Source organism: Hoplias malabaricus, chromosome Y (assembly GCF_029633855.1).
Source record: "Hoplias malabaricus isolate fHopMal1 chromosome Y, fHopMal1.hap1, whole genome shotgun sequence".
NCBI classification, from domain to species: domain Eukaryota; kingdom Metazoa; phylum Chordata; class Actinopteri; order Characiformes; family Erythrinidae; genus Hoplias; species Hoplias malabaricus.
This window is the reverse complement of record NC_089820.1, coordinates 14234867-14254697: the sequence shown is the minus strand read 5'-3', so window position 1 is coordinate 14254697 and position 19831 is coordinate 14234867. Positions and strand designations below refer to the sequence as shown.

General features: G+C 36.9%; 3 protein-coding genes across 4 annotated transcripts in view; all 3 read right to left on the bottom strand.

The window, feature by feature from the left end:
- LOC136677668 (NMDA receptor synaptonuclear signaling and neuronal migration factor-like) overlaps positions 1-5168 on the bottom strand; it is a 135962-nt gene extending 130794 nt beyond the window's left edge. For both annotated transcript variants that reach the window (XR_010796403.1, XM_066655262.1), the window contains exon 1: positions 5063-5168. Coding sequence is in view for 1 of the 2 variants with exons in the window: in XM_066655262.1 (XP_066511359.1) it covers positions 5063-5133 (71 nt within the window). In the remaining variant the exon portion in view is untranslated. The remainder of the gene's footprint in view (positions 1-5062) is intronic.
- A 3867-nt stretch (positions 5169-9035) lies between these two features.
- LOC136677955 (leukotriene B4 receptor 1-like) lies at positions 9036-9893 on the bottom strand. The gene has a single exon (XM_066655671.1). The coding sequence runs from the start codon at positions 9891-9893 to the stop codon at positions 9036-9038; it is 858 nt and encodes a 285-aa protein (XP_066511768.1).
- Positions 9894-12867: 2974 nt separating this feature from the next.
- On the bottom strand, positions 12868-13758 carry LOC136677952 (leukotriene B4 receptor 1-like). The gene has a single exon (XM_066655670.1). The coding sequence runs from the start codon at positions 13756-13758 to the stop codon at positions 12868-12870; it is 891 nt and encodes a 296-aa protein (XP_066511767.1).
- Between the last annotated feature and the right edge of the window lie 6073 nt (positions 13759-19831).

The following is a 19831-nucleotide window of genomic DNA, read 5'->3' as shown; positions in this document are numbered from 1 at the left end:
ACTACTTTTCACGGTGCATTGTTTGATTGTTTGAGTTTGATAGACTGAATGCCCCAACAACCACACCTCTCACTACCCACCAAGTGCAACGACACACGCACACACAAGCACAAAAACAACCAAAAAAGACAACACAACCCCTAAAAGAACCCCTAAAACCACTAACAGTGCTCCCACCATAAGTCCCAGGCCTTCCCAGTATATGGCATCTGATACAATCTATTCAAAAGATTGGTACCAAAAGGGCTGAACTCAATGGTGTTTTCCTGTCCTTGGTAACATGTCTGTCACACTCTTGTCCTGTCTCGTGTGTTCCTGTTCTGTTTTTGTTTCCTTTGTCTATCATGTACTCTGTCAGCACATGGCTCTCTGTTCGTTTTGGTCCTTGTCTCCACCCTAGCCCCACCTTAGTCCCGCCTCAGTCTCTGCCCTCTCGTTATCCTTCCCAGGTGTTCCTTGTCTGTGGTCTATGTTACTGTGTGTATATATAGTCCCTGGTTTTCAGTGCTCCCTTGTCTGCTCTTGCGTGTAGATGTGTGTTTCATTGTCTCAGTGTTTCAAGTGCATCTGCATCGGTTCACAGTTGTTTTCTGTTTTGCTTCTATCCTAGTTTGTTTCTGTTTATTTCTGTTCGGATTTAGTCTAGTTTGTTTTATCTGTTTGTTGTGTTTGCTTTTGTTTTGTATTAAATACTCCCTCGCGTTTATGTCCGCCTCATCGTACTCCCTCAGCCGTGACAACTTCTAGTTGAAGTGAACTTAAGTTCACTTTCCCAGAAAGGATAAAATAACCAAACACTATCAAGGCATTAACATCTATTACATGTAATAGATGTCAGAATTTTAAAAAACAAACAAAAAACAAAAAACTTAAACTACTTCAAACAATTTTTGGAATTACAAAATTTTACAGTGGGCCAACTGAACATAAGCTAATTAGGAAACTAATATTAGTGTTAATGTATGTGTTTTTCTTTCTATGAACAGTTTTAAGTTTATAGTGTCAAGCAAATAGAAAAATATGGCACTGAACTAAAATTATATCCATAGGTTAAGCAGATTCCTATTTGATTCATGTTTTGGATCGTGCAGTGAAATACTGCAAAACAGAACAATCAAACAAATTTTGATCTATAAGATGATCCTATTGCAGCAATTGCAGTGCTCAAATTTGTAAAAATATGCTTACTCTGGAGTGATTAGGACTGGGCATTAAGAAAAGTGAGGAAAAGAAACCTGGATCCGCTGAGAGTTCCTAGTCATTTAATGGGTTCATCCCTGAATTATTGTAGGAAGATAGAAAAAATGCTTCTGTAGACACAAAATGTATACACTTAATTCTGCTGGTAAAGCTGATGATGCTGGCTGTGACAAGAATCATCCAGGCAAATAAATGAACTGCAGAGAGAAGAAAAAGAAATGCCATGTCTGTTCAGCAGTAAAAAAAATGTTACAGATTGTAACTACTTTAATTTCAGATCAGGGAAAAATATCACATACACATCCTGTGCTTGATTGACTTCAAAAGTAATTACTCAGCAAATGGTTGAAATGCTAAAACCCTGAAAATAGAAGGTCAAAAAATAGAACCTTTTATTCAGTATTCATTGTCCAGTTGTCTAGATGTCTGAGATATGAAGTGATGTTTCAAGACAGATGGGCACCTGAACTTTACATACCCCCCATTCAGTATTTGGCTTCAGTGTCAGACAAGCTAATGTGCCTTTTACTCAGACAAAGAGACTGGAGGGAACTGGGCCCGGTTAAAAGAGAGTAAATGGTATTAGGGGGCGGATTATAGAGATAACCTGACACCCAATTCAATCATAACAGTAAGCCAAGTCTGAGCCTCCATTGTCTGTCTGAGATTAGAATTTAAAAGGTGCCTCAGTCACTCATTTACTGTAAGCTTATGTTAGCTTGTATTACATTTTAAGATGTGCATTTCAGTTAGATAATACATCCGTTCAAAAAACCATGGCAGCACTTAATGGGATTAAATGAGGAAGGGAAGCTATGGAGGAAATGGAAATGATGCCAAAATATAATGTTATTACAATAACTTCTTAGGCATCAAGTGACTTTGACTCTAATATAAAGACAAGTAACACACACTACTGAACAGGACCAAGTTAACCTCCAAGTCTATAACTGTAAGTTAAGTTGATGATGGTTTTCCAAACAGCAATGACCAAGTGCTCTCATCTAAGGTAAGGTAACGTTGATTAATTCATTCATTCATATCCGGAAACTACTTCAATGCAGTGGGTCCAAAGCCTACACAGAATTACTGGCTGTAAGCAGGAACACATCCTCAGCAGAGCATGAGTCCATCACAGGGCATCACACACTGACACAGTGACTTAAACCCTCACAAACATGGTCGCTAATGCACAGCCAATTGACCTACCAAACTGTGTTTTTTATACTGTGGGAGGAAACTAGAAGAACCCCACATACACTGAGAGAACACACCAAACTTCTCACGGACAGTGACCCAAGAATTGAACCCAAAACCCTAGATCCCTGGAGCTGAACATCAACTTCCATCATGTCACTTTGCCCATTCAAAATTTATCTGAATTCCTGTTTATTTAAAGGGAGCCTGTTTCTTTTTGCTTTAGTAGTAGCTTCTGCTTTTCTGGTTGGACAGCTCTCTATGGAGCTGGATCTTTAACCTAGAGTGGCAGGGGACAGAGAACATTGCTTTTATCATTCATGGAATATCAATAAAGAAGCAGGAGCTTACGATCCTCAGCATACATATTACAGAGCACCACACATGAAGCATACACACTAGTCATGTAGTGAAGAAGGTGCAGCAGTGTCTTTCTTTTACGTCATGAAGTTGCAGAAGTTTGGCATTAATCCAAAAAGCATATTTTCAAGCTGAATCGCCACCTGTTACCTCACATACCTCTGCAGAGGGTGGTAAAGACAACTCATCATATCACTGGGGTTGAAATTCCTTCACTGGATGAACTGTATAGCAACAAATGTCTGAGGAAATCCAAAAAATAACTCAAGAGCCCACCCACCCTAGCCACAGTATACTCTCACTGTTGATATTCAGCATCAGACAGTTCAGCAGCATACAACTACAACCAGCCCGCTTAGGGACAGTTTCTGTCCACAGGTCATCAGGCTGCTGAACTGCCAGAAGCACTGTAATACAGCCCCACACTCTGACATGCTCACGCAGATCATTTTTATTAGAATACTGCTGTGATTAAATGAATGCATTCAGTCTCAAGCTAATTCAGGTCCTAATGCTGGATTATAAATTGTGGATTACAGACACATAATAATCTCATCCCAAAGAAGCTCAATTATTTCAGGCTCAAATGAGGATCTTTATACAATTCTAGCCCACGCTTAGCATTGTGCATGGTCACTGTAGGCTCATGTGTGGCTACTCCAGACCACTCTTAATCTATTCATCAATGTTCTTTGATAAGATTTTTACAAGACCTACTTCAGCAATGAGGGCCAAACTTAAATTAACTATTGTAAACCATACAAAGCTAGATAAAGTATAACATTCACATGAATGAGTATTTTAGACACATGGATTTACTTCACTTCCTCTTATGTGATAAACCAAATCCCTGAAGATCCTGGAATCATGACAGTCATTTTTTTTTTTCAAAAAATATTTCTTTATTAGTATTTTTAGAAACATTTGCATTGCTATTTTTTTCTTTTTTTTTTTGAGAGAGAGAGAGAGCAATTGCCAGCTAAATTTGAAGGTAGGCAAATCTCATGTAATAATTTTTTCCTCCACCATTTAAAAGTACATTTTGGATAATAAATAAATATATTGGTTGCAGTCATTTTTAAATGTTGTTTTATTGTTAATTCTATAGAGAGGTATCTTTTAATTGCTCAACATACTGAAATTCATTAAACATTTGACTGACATGCTTTTATACTTAAAAAGATTCACACACTGATTTATGTTTTCCAGGTGTGTTTTTAATCCTCTGGGCCTTAAGATCACTGTTGAACCTTAGTCTGAAAGAAATGTCAGAGACACAGACAGTGATGATTTGTAGGATGAGATTACATTTTACATTTTGTATAAAGATCATTTTTAATAATATTATATTATTGTTATTAGGGTTGTCCTTGTTTTTAAATATTGTGTATTGTTTGTCTTCACTCCATTCAATAATGCTATCTGTGAGATAATCTAACACTGAGTAATTATTGATGTTTTTAAATTGTATTATTTAAGAAAACATACATCTGACTATTGCTAAAATTAGATTTTAAACATTTTAATGCATGTTATTACACTGTTTACTGCATTCAGTCAATAACTGAGATTTGTTTATGCATTTTAACATAATGCTTTCAGCCAAACTTTGCTTCAATAAAATATGACCCTTTGTTGAGTAAATCTAATCCATTTTCAGAGAATTAACTTGTAAAAGCTTCATAAATTCGAATTAGATGTTCGAAGCCAGTTTTCTATAAGATTAAGCTACATTTTTCAACGGGTCACAGATATCCAAGTACCTTAATAAGCTTTAAATTGCAGAGAACATGAGGACGTTTATAGACAGTCTCTATATAGTTTTGGAACTTGTCTCCATTAGACTCAATATAAGGCTCTGTGAAAACTGTTTACACAAATTTAATATAGCGGGTTTTCAGTGGTGTCCGTCCCCTTTACACAATGTTCAACTCTGGGGGTGTTTCTGTTCTAATAACCTCACATTCCCCTCTCACAGGGGTATTATTAGAGCAGCTTTATGAACCGTCTTTAGCACGACGCCAGTTTTCTTACCTCAGGAGTGACGTTAGTCTTTATTCTGATCCGTTAAACGAGCAAAAACACATTCTTGAGTGGACAAGAAAACACTTTTTAAAGTCACCTCAGTAAAATGTCTAAAGTATATCCTACATGGCCGGGTAAAATGCGCAGTGCGCAGAGTGTACCGCAGGAGTTTGGTAAATATGGTGCTCGATATTTAGCTTAACACTTGGACAACTGAGATGGAAAAAGGGGGAGAAATATCACCAGGGAAAACAAACTCCCCTCAGAAACGGACACTCACCTCACTTTAGCGGCGACGGAAGAAATAGCATCACTTCTCAGACTCTTTCTCTTGGTCACGGCGCTGCCCATGCTGTAGTGGACAACAGCACATTACCCCCTCTCTCCCTCCACACACTCTCTCTCTCTCTCTCTCTCTCTCTAAACACTCCTCCACCGCCACGCTCACGTCTCTAAACACTCCTTCGCTGCATTAAGAGCACGAGCCCGGGTCCCCTCCCTCTCTGTTCCTCATCTTTAATCTGTTTACTCTGTTCAAAATGTCCAGTGGATGAAATGTTCGCTTTCAGAACCAGTGCCGAAGCTGATCCAATCCGTCACACTCGAGGACCGGCGTTCTCTCTCTCTCTCTCTCTCTCTCTCTCTCTCTCTCACGCGCGAGATACGTTCGTTGCCGCCCCCTCTCTCGAGCTAGCTAGCGCACACACATTTTCTCGCTTTCTGTCTCATAATCTTTCATTCTTCTTTTCATTTTTCATTATATTAGTCGTTCCCTTTTATTGTTTCTCCATTAATTAGTTAATTAACAAGAAGACTTATGGACTTTATATAATTTTTGGTCGGTTGGTCATGGCCTTTAATTAGCTCAAATCAGACGTTTTTTGTTTGTCTGATTGATTGTTTGTTGTAAGAAAATTAGCATCCACATAATTTACACAATTTCGTTGCCTATCTGGATGTTTCCTATTTGATAGCGTTTATTCACATAAAAATCTAAGTGTACTCACAAAAACATATAACAGGTTAGCTCAAAAACCTATGAGGGGGTCTGTGATTTTAGCCAACTGTTATGGAAGTGTACTTTTGATATCAACCTGCAGCCATTATCCATAACATTCACAAGGAGGCTAGAAATATTAGAAAGACAATATTTCTAAAGTTGAAACTGATATTTTTTGGAAATCTTATGCAAATTTTCAATTTGATGCCAGCAACATATTCAGGACAGGGCAACATAAGACACGTAAAAATGTGCAATGGTTTCACTACATTCCACCACAAGAACAAGAATTGAGGTCAATTGTTGACCTAGGATGATTTTTTCTGGATCACAAACACCCCAAAGATGCTGAATGGAGCTCTGTAGAGCAGATTCACTGCTCCACTGTCCATTGCTGGGGACTTAACTGATTTTGAGATAAAATATGATCTCTCATCCACTATTACTAACTGCTTTTAAGCTCTACACTGCCTTCCACCCTGCAGGTAGACTCAGCATCATTGTAATACCAGTAATTACCTGATACCAAACTTATTATGCAAAGAACAAAGTTCAGTTCTAAACACGCAAGTATCCAGGTCTGGCTGTGTGGGTGTTGATGTTGATTTGGCCATTGGCAGCAAAGCTGGAGCTGAAAAATGGTGACAGACATGAAAAGATATGTTTCTATATTAAAGTATGGTGATACTATATTTTCACATAGATTTTTATTTTACAATACCCACATGAGGAAAGAAGTCATGAACATGCTCATACTGCTATCCTCAAAAGTGCCTGGTACAATAGCAACAATAACCTATACAATTTGATTGATTTTTTCACATAAAATATTTCTTTTTAATGTATTTATTTTGTTTACTTTTTATGTATTTAACTTTAAATATCAATTATTCTGGAATGCTTTACATAATTAGCTATGCTCTGACATGGGGTGGGTTATTCAAGCTTGACATCGTAACAATATTGTACCCATTTTTGTGCCATATATAGAGCCTGTTTCTAAAAGTGCTGTATAGAACGATCTATAGCACATTCTCCATCAATCTAAAGAACTCTTTCACAATGCAAACAACCCTTTTATGAAGCAAAAGGTTCTTCAAGTGTTCATGGTTCTATATAAAACCATTTCTTTAATTAAGAACCCTTAAAGAACCATCATTTTTAGTTGTGCATGCTAAATTATAGAATGTGCACAATAGAGCATGTCACTTCCACTGTTAACATACTTAGAAGCAGGAATGCAGGTAAACAACAACATCAGGATTGATGGAAGAAAGAAAAATTAATGTTTAATTCTGCAATTTAAATGAGATGCAATGTGACCACTTTTAGAACATGTTTCCAAAAGGCTCATCAAAGGAATTTTTTGTAAAATTACATTTTGCCAACTGCCACAAGCTACAAAGCATTTATCAAACAAGCATCAACAATGCAGTAAAGGAGAGGCAGTCAAATATGAACATGTACACTATTGTTTATAGATTTTTTCTGGGTAACATAGAATGATAGGTTATGTCCAATGTTTCGAAAACTGATATAAAATGTGAATATATATTATTTCATGATAATGTTCCATAATTTTTCAGGCAACATTTCATGTGGTCCTGCCAAATAAATGAACAAAATACTTTTATTCACAGCCTGGAAATGTGGACCATAGATTTAAATTAACTGTAAGAAAATACAAGATCCTTTGAGGGTAATTCGTAATGTTAATTCACTTTTGATTTATCATTGATTTATTTATTCATTATCTGTAACCGCTTATCCAGTTCAGAGTCCAGAGCCTACCTGGAATCGCTGGGTGCAAGGCAGGAATACACCCTGGAGGGGGCACCAGCCCTTCACAGGGCAACACACACTCACACCTACAGACATTTTTGAGTTTCCAATCCAAAAAATAAACAATGTATACATGGCAAGAATGACACAGAAAGCTTTAAGATCAATGAATTCATTGAATGACTTATTGCGAAGAATCAGTTCAAATGACAGATATGTTCAGGAATAAAACAAAGCGCTCAGTATTCTGAACAACATCTTACAGAGGCATCGGTTTTCTGTACATCTGTTTCTCACATGGGCATCACAATGGCACAACAGAAAGTGTCACTGTCACATATTAACCCTTTTTCACCAAAACAACTCTGGCTCTCTAGGTGCTCTCCTGTGAACTGGCCCAAATTTCCCTCAGGTTAAATGGAAACCAAGGATACTTTGTTTATTCTTTGATGAACCTGTGTAAAAAGTTAAGCCACTGTTAAGAATAATTCTCTGTTTACTTTCAAATGTGAGAGCCCAGGCCTGAGGTGTGAGGAACAGAAAAGATGGCTTTTACTCACATTTTTTTTCCTCGCGTTTTATTCCTCAATAAGATTTCACCAAGTTTAATCAAAACCCATTTTATTCTCAGCACTCAATTTGATTTGTTTTGCCCAGTTTAACCTCATCTTTCCATCTCTCAAGAACAGGGTTCCAGGACTGTAACTGGAAACACTCAGGCAAGGAGGCAGGACAATTCTGAAGTCCTTGTGATGTACATAATTTGCTGAACAAAAATAGAATGACTCATTTTATCCTATGTCTTTAGACTTATTAAAAAACTGACATGGTTGTTTTATTTGTTGGTGGGTTGGACCCAGATACTAAAATTAGTGTTCTAAGGCACTCAAAAATGTCTCTTTTTTTCATAATATGTCCCCTTTAATGCAGTCCATACACACCTGCCATTTTGGCAACGTTTAGACAAAAATATGAAAAATTAGAATAATGAGTAATAATGATTATTACAATTTCTTTACAATTTTCAGTTAACTCACTCAGACTGTCAGACGGTCAGCTCGCTAGACTGTCCTGCAAAAGAGAGTAAATCTAAACCTTTACTACAAAAATCTTTTGGTCATATACTACACACAAACAGCCAAAAAATACAAAATTGTCTACACTGTAGTCTCCTTTGAGGGACATATTTAGACCATGCACATAAGGTCACTACTCACATCATTTTCAAAAACTATAGCACATAATGAGAAAACATACAAGTTCATAATTTTAATGTCCCTTCTGATCTATCTCATTACCTCATTAATCTTAATTGCTAAAATCACACAGAAAACAACTGTTTAAAACATTTCAAGGTCCCAGTTAGGGTCACAGGTAAAGGCAAGCCATATCTTTTCACAAACATAGCATTAACTAAACATATCAGGAAGAAACATGGTACAAATATTGAGATCAGACAGAAAAAAGTGTTCTAATGGTTCTGTCTGAAAGCAAATGTATACAAAAAAGGGTTCACACAGTTGTTGAGAAATGCCAGAGATTTGGCCATTATGGTATAAAGCTCTGCAGTTTCTTGTAGTATGTCATTGTTGAGGAAGACTGCAGTGATAAATACGATGTCGAAAGTGGGAACCAGGATGTTGAAGATGAAATTTAAAGATACAATTCTTGTCACAAGCTTTGTCATTCTGTTACTGCTAAAGAAAGGTGATTCATTAACTCCTCTGTGAAGACGATAGTAGAAATAAAACAGCAAGTTAAAAAATACCATAAATTTTGTTATTTCCAAAATCGTAGTTACTACTTTATCTGCATCATCTGTAAAATGCTGGTAACAAAATTGGAATCCATACAGCTCACATCCTACATCATATTGTACAGGAACAAATGAAGCCAACACCCCACTCAGGATCCATATTCCCCACAACAGGCCATTTTCTCCTTTTGTTCCAAGCCTAGACCATTTCTGTGGATGTAGTACCTGCATGAATCTCTGAACACTCATCAGAGTCACACACAGTGTGCTACAGGAGGTCATCCAAATTATAATATAAAAGGTGATCTTGCAAGCAGCAGAGCCGAAGGTCCATCCATGCAGAAGAGCCCAGATCCACACTGGAAGAGGAAGGAGATTCAGTAGGTCTGATATTGCCAAGCTCAGCATCATTCTAATGGTGAAGTTGTTCTCCTTCAAGCGCTGGATAAGAGTTCTCAGAACTGCTACATTACCAATGACCCCCAGCAAGAAGCACAGCACCATCACAGCACTGCTAGCTATACAAACTGGAAAGGCACTGGTGAATTGGGAACTGTTGGAGCAGTTTTGCATGGTTTTGCAGCAGAAGCAACTGATTCTGTGATGTGACTGCTGCCAGCACAGATGAAGAATGCAATGAACAATGCGTGATCACAGTGTTCATGGCAGTGTAACTAATCAGGTTTGCATATGGAAACATTTGTTTATACTTCACATGGTTCCATAACTGAATATTAACATTTTAATATCATCTAAATAGGGCGGCACGGTGCCGCAGCAGGTAGTGTCGCAGTCAAACAGCTCCAGGGATCTGGAGGTTGTGGGTTCAGGTCTCACTCCAGGTGACTGTCGGTGTGTTCTCCCCCTGTCCACATGGGTTTCCTCCCATGGTCTGAAAACACAAGTTGGTAAGTGGCTTGGCTACTCAAAAGTTTGTGAATGTGTGTGTGTTGCCCTGTGAAGGACTGGAGCAACACACACACTAGAAATGTACAGTGGTCAGATGTGTCCACATTTTTAGTATGTTTTGGTTAAAGTGGATGCTAAGTCCTCTGGCCCAAAAATAGAAGGGACCATCAGGATTATCCAAGAGATAAAATCTCTTGTGGTATAGGAATGCATTAGCGCCCACAGCATGGGTGATTTACATATGTCTTAATGTACCATTGATGTGGAGCAGTATATTAGATTTTAGTGAGACATATGCTGCCATGATAGTGAGGTTTTTTATGCAAATCCATGGTTTTATCAGTAAGAAAAAAGCCAGCCCTCATTCTGCATGTTCTACAATAACAACAGAGTCACCTGCCTACAGTCAAGATCTGTATTCTCTGGCTAATTTTGAAAAATAATCAGACAACAGTGACCACAGACTATTGAGTAGCTGATGTCTTGTATCAAGCAAGAACAGCCAAAATTCCTCTTGCCAAAACCTCATTAAAGCAAGGGTGATATATCACTGTACAATTTATATCACTCCACATTTTTTGTGTGTTTCAGGCATCAAATACAGATTTTGTTTATATGAGTTCACTGGGAGTGTTCTTCCATGGGCAGTGTGATGTTGGACGTAATGCAGTGGAGGGACAGTTATTATTACACTGTTGTGTGATCACTAGATAGATAAGAAATTGGGGTGAAAAATATCAGCACACACATTTTTATAATGTTGTTCATGTAGAACTGTTCAGAATGGGTTTATTGTTTGTGCCCTCTAAAAATTTGCTTATGCAAAGGCGTATTGGTGAATACAATTTAATACAGAGGAAGAAATTATAATGACAGTGCCATGAGAGATTGTGAATAATTAAAAAATATACATTTAAAGGATTTTATTTTTTTTTCCACAAAACAGGGCTGAAGACAAAACAATTATCATGTTCAAACAATACATACCTGCTCTTCTACTAATGTGATATATTTGTAGACCATATATGTTATCATGGTAGGGATGTTTTGTTCTAGAGGGGTGTGCAAAATGGCATACAGAGAGAAGGAATGACATGACGCGGCTTCTAAGTGTAACAACTTGGGAAGAAACTGAAGTGTGTTGTAACGGGTCCAGAATTGCAAAGCATGCAAATCTGCTCCCCAGTAGTAATACTGTATGGTAGTACCGTACCACATAATAATTTTGACTGTTGTAGTATTTACAAAGACTTTAGCTGAAAAATGTTTAAACTGTTTGTTCAGTTGGATTTACTGTCATTAAATTATTCTTTGACCTGTTTACTGCAATGTTGCATTTTCCCAAATAACAACATAGCATGTAAGCTCAAGGGTGGTCTTGTTCCATGCATGTGGCTTCTTCACTTGTCATGCCATGAACTAGTTTAGTGAGGCCAAAAAATGAAAAAGTAAAAAAGATCCATACATGTGTTCTCAACACAAAATCATTCATTCATTGTTTGTAAATGTTGACGTCTTTGCACAATTTGTTGAGGCCATTGTCTTGTTCTGATATCCATAAAATATGAACAGGTCTGAACTCAGATCACACCTCTGCTGTATTTATGACTAATGTGTCACAAAGACTACTCCCAGATCTTAAGTATTAAATTCTTCTGATAATTCACATTAAAACTTATTGTGGTTCTAAAAGCTAATAATGAGACAAGAGCTAGGAGCTCAGGATTTTCATACCACCTTAAAATCCTCTGTGAGAAAATTCATACTGAAAAGTGTTTACATATCTGTTCAGAAATGTCAGTGATCTGATTTTAAAGGGAATGTTTAAAATTGTGGGCAATCACACTTCTCTCTGGTTGTTTACATTCTGAAGCTAAGCATCTATTAAGGTGGGACAGTTTGTTTGAGGGGAACAAAAGAACTGTTGTTTGTATATGGCTGAAGTTGAACTTGTCTGTAAGATTATATTCACTGTTTGAAATACCGCAGAATCTTATTTGTAACTCAAGTTGTTTAGTTTTCTAGCAGTTAGCTGTCTCCAAACTTTGGAGACATTTACACCTTAAGTGATCAGAAACAGCAAAAATAAGCAAAAATAACATCTGAATTTTTTAAAAAAAAGTGTTTTTGGATTATAATCGTGAATTAGATCTTTGTCTGAATCAGTTTTATTTACTATTTAAAGTATTTATTTACTTAATCAGTTATTTAAAATATCCTGAGAAGAATACAATGCTATTTAAGATTGATCAAGTCCATACTATTCTTTCTCAAATGGCCACCGTACTCATCATTGAATGTTTCATTTGTTTCCAACTTACTAATAGTTAACAGCTGAAATCATTCAGACAACACAATCTTTCTAAATATGTGAGGTTGGCTGAAATGTATGAATATCACTGTAAGGAGGATGATCAAATATTACTTTTGAGTAACTTGATAAGAAAACCATATTCACATTAGTATTTCATGAAAAGGTTAAACCTGACTCATACGGACTGTGGTAACAAAACACATGAAAACATTTGGCACCAAAAGCATAATTATTTCAAACAGAAGCAGTCAATAATGTGTGATAAACAGGTGGAATAACGTTGGGCGCATTATGTCGATCAAAGCAGGGTTTTTACACATTGCTCTACCTGTGTTCTAACACAGAGCTACAACGGTGCAATCCTCCGTGAGAGAACGTGTAGAGAAAAGGGTTCACACAACTGTTCAGAAGTTCCAGTGTTTCGACAATTGTGACCAAATAAGTTGTGGTTGTAGACAGACTTTGATTTTTCAGAAACTTTGCAATGATATTTAATATATCAGTAATTACAACTAAGACACCTAAAATGAAGAATAGCACACAGATTCTTGCCACCAGCTTTGTCGTCCTGCTGCTACTATTGAAGGATGTCTCGTTAACCCCTCTGTGAAGACAATAATAGAGAAAAACCAGCAAGAAGAAACAGATAAAAAAGACCAGTATTTCCACAAATGAAACAACTACTTTATCTGTATCATCTCTAAATATTTTGTAACAGTCCTGCAGTCCATATTGTTCAAATCCTACATCATACTCAAGGGGAATATATGAAGATAACACTCCACTCAAGATCCATATCCCACTCAACAAGCCATTCTCTCCTTTTGTTCCAAGTTTAGACAATTTCTGTGGATGGAGCACCTGCAGGAATCTCTGAACACTCATCAGTGTCACACACAACAAACTGCAGTAGAAACACCAATAATCCACATAGGAGATGATCTTACAAGAAGTAGAAACGAAGTTCCAACCATGAAGATTAGCCCAGATCCACATTGGAATAGGAAGGAGATTCAAAAGATCAGAGACTGCCAGACTCATCATCAGTTTTAGGGTGAAGTTGTTCTCCTTCCATTGTTGGATAAGAATCCCCAGTACTGTTAGATTGGCGGGGACTCCCAGCACAAAACACAAACCCAACACAGCACTGCCGGCTGTTTTTACTGGAAAGACTTGTGCGAACAGAGAGGTATTGGAACAATTGACCTGTTGCATGATTCAAGGTTAGAGGCTGATGTGACAGCTGGAGACACCAGTGCAAAGACCAAATTTAATATACATATCCCGTGTTCCTTTTTATTCATGCAGTCATAACTATAGTGAAATAAATGTAATTCCAAAGAATATGTTTGCATATGCAAAAATTAGGTTATAATGAACAGTTCTGGTGCAAGGCCCTGTCTAGCATTATAACCTGTTTGACAGGTTAAATAGTAATATAAAGGTTTAAACATTTATAAAAACAGCAAAAATCAGTATACCCCTTTCTCATTCATTGGTTTGTTTGGGTTTTTAAAATTTCTGAATGTCTAACATTTTGGAATGAAAAATACCTATGTGATTTTTCAGCAGGAAAATTACCCAAAACATGTCCATCATTATTCAGGTAAGGTGACATACGTGGCCATGTGATATTTTAACTTAAAATTTAAGCTAAAATTTTAATTTAAATTTTAACCTAAATTTAAACTTACGTTTTTTATAAATATTTTAAATTACAGCTTTTTTGCAATCTTTTTATATTGCATGATTCATATTCAATTGTTTTAATTTCTTGTTTTAATTGCTTTATATGTTTTATATGCTCTAATGTTCTACCATGCTGTTTCACACTGTTATATATGTTGTAATTCCTCTTTCCTAAAACGCGAGGAGTCTTTTATCTACTCCCTTACCCAAAATAAGTGAGGATTCACTGAATATTCCTACATATATAAAATTTTCTGTCTAATTCCTGTGTTTTCTAAAACACAAGGATTCATTTTAATTGTCTATTCATGTGTTTTATAAAAGACTAAGGTTAATTTATTTATCCAATGCCATAACTGTGTCAGAACCACTGTGCACCTCCATCGTTCTCTCAATTTGGGCATAATTATAAGTGACCCTGTGTAGTTGATGCTTGGCATTAGGTATAGCGATAATACACTCATGTGCAGCTGCAGGATCCTATTCTAATTGCAGTGACTTTCACTGATGACTGTATAAACAGTTTGAATAATTGGATGTATTGTCATTAAATTATCAATTGACTTGTTTACTGCAATAATGATTTTGGAAGTATGCTCTGGTTGGTCTTGTTCTCTGTGTGGTTTCTTTACTTGTTATACCATGAACTAGACTTGAGGGGCCAAAATATAAGAAAATGTTGGGCTAAATGTCTATTGGAATGCAAAGATATTAATGTGGGGATAAACAGATTATAACATTTTTAAACCAATCCAAAGCATTGTCAAACAACATACCTGTTATTGGACTGGCTTAACCTAATTTCACACAAGACATGGTAAATATAATGCACAATATGCCGTTATATTAATCAGTGTAGATTTACACATCAGCCATGCCCAAAAATACATATTGGACACATTTCTGACATAGTTTCTATGCAGAAACAGTACAGATGTCAGTAATCTTGCTGAATGTACAACTAGACCAGCGGTTCTCAAACTGTGGTATGCGTGCCACTGGTGGTACGTGAAGCAGCAAGAAGTGGTACTCCAAATTAACTCAGAAAATGTACTACATAATCACAGATTTTATTCATAACTGAAAATCTATAGTTTTCATGTGTAAATTACATAATGTTTCACAGTTTTCATAAGTATGCCCCAATAAAATGTATTTGTGTTTAATAAAGTACAATGTGCTAAACATACACCATAGTTAATTGCATCTGGAACAGGGAGGGAAGGTGAACCCCCATTTTTTTAAACATATGTGTAAAGAAAGCCTAGTTTCAGTTGCTTACTGAACATAAACAATGGCTAAAGACATCAAGACATGAGCAGTTTGGACTTTATTACAAAGAAAAGCGGAAATGAGAAAAAACAAGCTGAGACCAAGCCCGAGGAATACTCTGGAGCCCAGGATGAATAATTCCAGAGGCAAAAAAATAGAAAAACAATGCAAGAATTCTGTACACATGAAGACAAAATAGAAGAAAATGCTAAGCTGAGGGAAAGCAACATGGCTGTTTCTCACTTTATTAAAGCCTTAAAACACTGTTTAACACAGCGTCATGCCTCCTTCACCTACTGATACAACCTTCAAGAGCTACCGTGAGCACCTGCTCCAAGCTCCTTGTTTATTTCATGTATAGCCTATTAAATTTAATTAAAAAAAAGTATTAAATTGAACTTTTCTCATTTTTATTTCTTTGAAAATGCTTATTTATATTTTATATGTTCATAAATATTTATAATTTTGTATAAAACATTTAGTTTAGATCTAGTTATTCTTATTCACTCTTTAATTTTTAGAATTTTTTTGGATAATTTTGTGTTAAACATGCAAATTTCCAGTTTAAAACAAGCAGTCAACACATGCAAATATTCAAGCAAGAGTTTGCCTAATGTCCCCACAATAGAGGAAGATCAGGGATGCACATGTTTCTGTGGTAAGACTCATAGGTGGTACTTTGAGATTTGATAATGAGTGGTACTTGATCTAAAGTTTGAGAACCACTGATCTAGGCCAATAAACATGTCAACAAACAGATATATTTTAAACTGGAGCAGCATTTCAAGCTCAAACCCTGACCAACAGCCTAATGTGGTAGTAAGTCAAGTTTGAATTGTTGGATCTCTTTCAAGCTAAAGTCTGTGCTTAAATTTAGAAAACATAGATTTGTGAGCAATATACAATGAATAAGTACTTTTGTAGATGGCATTATTATGGAAAAATGAAGGGAAAACGGAAACAGACACATCGCCTGGTGTGAAATAACGAGGGTCACGGTTGTTTCGATATTTCCCACACATCAAGACACCTCTGGTCTGAAATCAGCTTTAGAGGTACAATACACCAGTCCCAGAAGATTGTTTCGGCTTTTAGAGGAGGATTTCGTTAGCAGAGGATCTTCATTCATTCATTGTCTGTAACCGCTTATCCAGTTCAGGGTCGAAACATGAACGTTCCACGTCAGACATTATCTTGCAAGCAGTAGAGCCTGAGTTCCAACCATACAGTAGAGTCCAGATCCACATTGGAAGAGGAAGGATATCCAAAAGATCTGATACTGCCTATTGTTATCGTCAGTCTAAGTGTCGAGTTGTTCTCCTTCCATTGTTGGATAAGAATCCCCAGTACTGTTAGATTGGCGGGGACTCCCAGCACAAAACACAAACCCAACACAGCACTGCCAGCTGTGTTTACTGGAAACACTTGTGAGAAAAGAGAGGTATTGGAACAATTGACCTGCTGCATGAGACAAGCTTAGAGGCTGATGTGGCAGCAATGCAAAAACCAAACTTAAAGGAAAATAAAAAAAAACAGTGTTTTTTTTTTTATTATTATTATTAATACTTATGAAAATTGCTATAGTGAAAACACTGTGATACACGAGTACATGTTTGCATATGCAAAAATAGGGCTATATTGAACAGCTGCAGTCTGCAGCCAAGTTACTTTCTAGAATTATAACCCATTTGACAGGTGATAGAATAGTTCAATCATACAGAAGCTGCAAAATCAGAATACAGTTTTTCACTCAGATTCCAATGGTTTGCTTGGGTTTTTACAAATTCTGAACATCTAACACTTGGCATGAAAAACCCATGTAGCACAAATCTGGGGAAAGAGATTATGCCAGTGTTCGCAAATGATCCTTTTCAGCATTTTTCTGCAGTAAAGTTCCCCAAAACATTTCCAAAATGATTCAGGTCAGATGACATAATCTTTTTAATTTCTTAAATTGCACTATCCAAGGTTCTACACATTTATAAAGCATCAAATGCTGTCACACAAACGATTGTTTCTACTTATTGCTGTTTTTGATAGTAGCGCTCGTTCACTTTACCGTTCACCTATGTATATAATTTCAGTGAACTTTGCACTTTATTAGTTATCTAGTTATTTGTTGTATTTTCTCTTCCATTTGGCATTCTTGGTGAGGAGCAAAAGAAAGAATTTCATTGTACACAAAACCTGTTCCTTAATGTGCAAATGACAATAAACTCTTTGAACTTTGAATGACTCATATCATTGTAAAGGTGTAGTGGAGTTAAGGTGTCCTCAGCAGAAAAAGCACACTCTGCTCTCTTGTGTTGTTCTCAAGGCCTTGTTCACACCCAAAGATAAACCTGCCCTCTGGAAACTTGGGCCCTTCTCATGTTTGTTTTACCCTGCCCCAATAAGACTGACACCACCCACAAAGCTTCTCCTAAAAAAGATGGCAGATTTCACTACCAAATATTCAGGACGACAAAACAATACACATGTTCCTCCACTGAGAAAAAAAAGAGAAAAGCCACTAAAAGTGAGACAAGTGAGGCATGTTGTATTGTCCATATATGCATATGTCTGAGACTCCATATGATTTCTGGGATAAAATAATTAAGTTAAGGGTTAATTGGTTCAATGGTGAAGAACTCACAGGAAAAACATCTTCCGCCTCTTTCTCTCTCAGTCCCAGTGCATGAGGTAATGTAATAAAGGGCCTTACCTTATTTGGGCGAAAATGAACCCTATATAACAGGGAGATGTGAGTGGAGAGAGAGAAGAAACAAGACAACAGGAATTGGCTGACACTCCATAAGACACTGTTATTTTTGTAATAAAAAATATTTACAACTTAAAACGTGTCTGTGGAGAATCTTCTTCATTTATCTTCTTCACATCTCTGCTAAGAGAGGACACAACGCAAATCAAGGTTATTGGCACAGTTTATTGACAATAGATGAGATTTTTTTTATTATTTTATTTTTTTTTTGCCTTCCCAGCCAAGGCACAACATCTGCTTTTATCCCCTCCGCTTGGAGGAGATCTCAGTTGTACTGGTGAACCATGCTCTCCAACTAAATATTCATTCATTCAGTATCTCTAACCGCTTATCCAGTTCAGGGTCGCAGTGGGTCCGGAGCCTACCCGGAATCATCGGGACACACCCTGGAGGGGGCGCCAGTCCTTCCAGAGCACCAGAGCACCCGGAGGAAACCCACGTGGACTCGGGGAGAACACACCAAACTCCTCACAGACCGTCACTTGTGACCGAACTGTGTGACTGTGGCTGCACCACTGTGACAGCCTCCAGTTAAATATGATCTTTTTAAAAATTATTATTATTATGTTCCATGACAGTTTTCTTGAGTGACTGGCATGATAATTTTAGCTGTTGCAAATATTATGACTTTGTTGTGAATGTTATGAGCTTGAAGTGAGTGAATCTGTGTGACCTCTTGAGATTTTGCTCTCAGCAATGAGATGGGAGGTGTGGTTAAGGCGAGGCTGAAGGGCGTGGCATTGTTGAATAACTGTTTATGTTAGGCTCTGAAATATTAGTGTGACCTCTGCTGGCAAAATCTCGGATAGTGCACCTTTAAACTACTAGTTACATTTCTAATATTTTGTAATTTATGGGGTCTTTTTTTACAGTCTCATTTTTCTTGCATAATTGAAATTGTTTTAATTGCCTTTTTGTGTTTTAACACAGCATTCATTGATTTTCATGTTTTAGCTGTAATTGCTAATTTGGCTTTTGTACTCTTTCTCAAAACATGCAAGGATTTCTGATACTTGTGTTTGATTTTCTGTTCCTGGTTTTTATAAAATACTAGGATTAATTTCTATATCCGATGCCTAATGGTGCAAGTATCCACTGTTTTGCCTCTCTTGTACTTTTGACTTTTCAAGCATACATAGAGGCCCCATCGGTCCTTTTTCAGAAAAAAAAGAAAAGGAATAAAAAGGTTCCTCTTGGCTGGAGATGATCGTTGCCTCTTTGCTGAAAGTGATTTGTATCGTTGTCTCTTTTTGCTGGAGGTGATCTGTATTCATAGCCTTTTTGTTAGAGGTGATCTGTATTTGTAGCCTCTTGCTGACGGCGTTCTGTATTTGTACACTTTTTGCTAGAGGTGATCTGTATCACATCCTCTTTGTTAGATGTGATCTTTCGTAGCCTCTTTGTTAAAGGTCATCTTTATCACATCCTTTTTGTTTGATGTGATCCATCTTTGCTAAAGGTGATCTGTATCACAGCCTGTTTGTTAGGCTAGAGGGGAGCTGTGCCATAACCTTTTTTGTTAGTTGTGATCTGAAGCCAGTGAAAACACAAACAACAACAACAAAA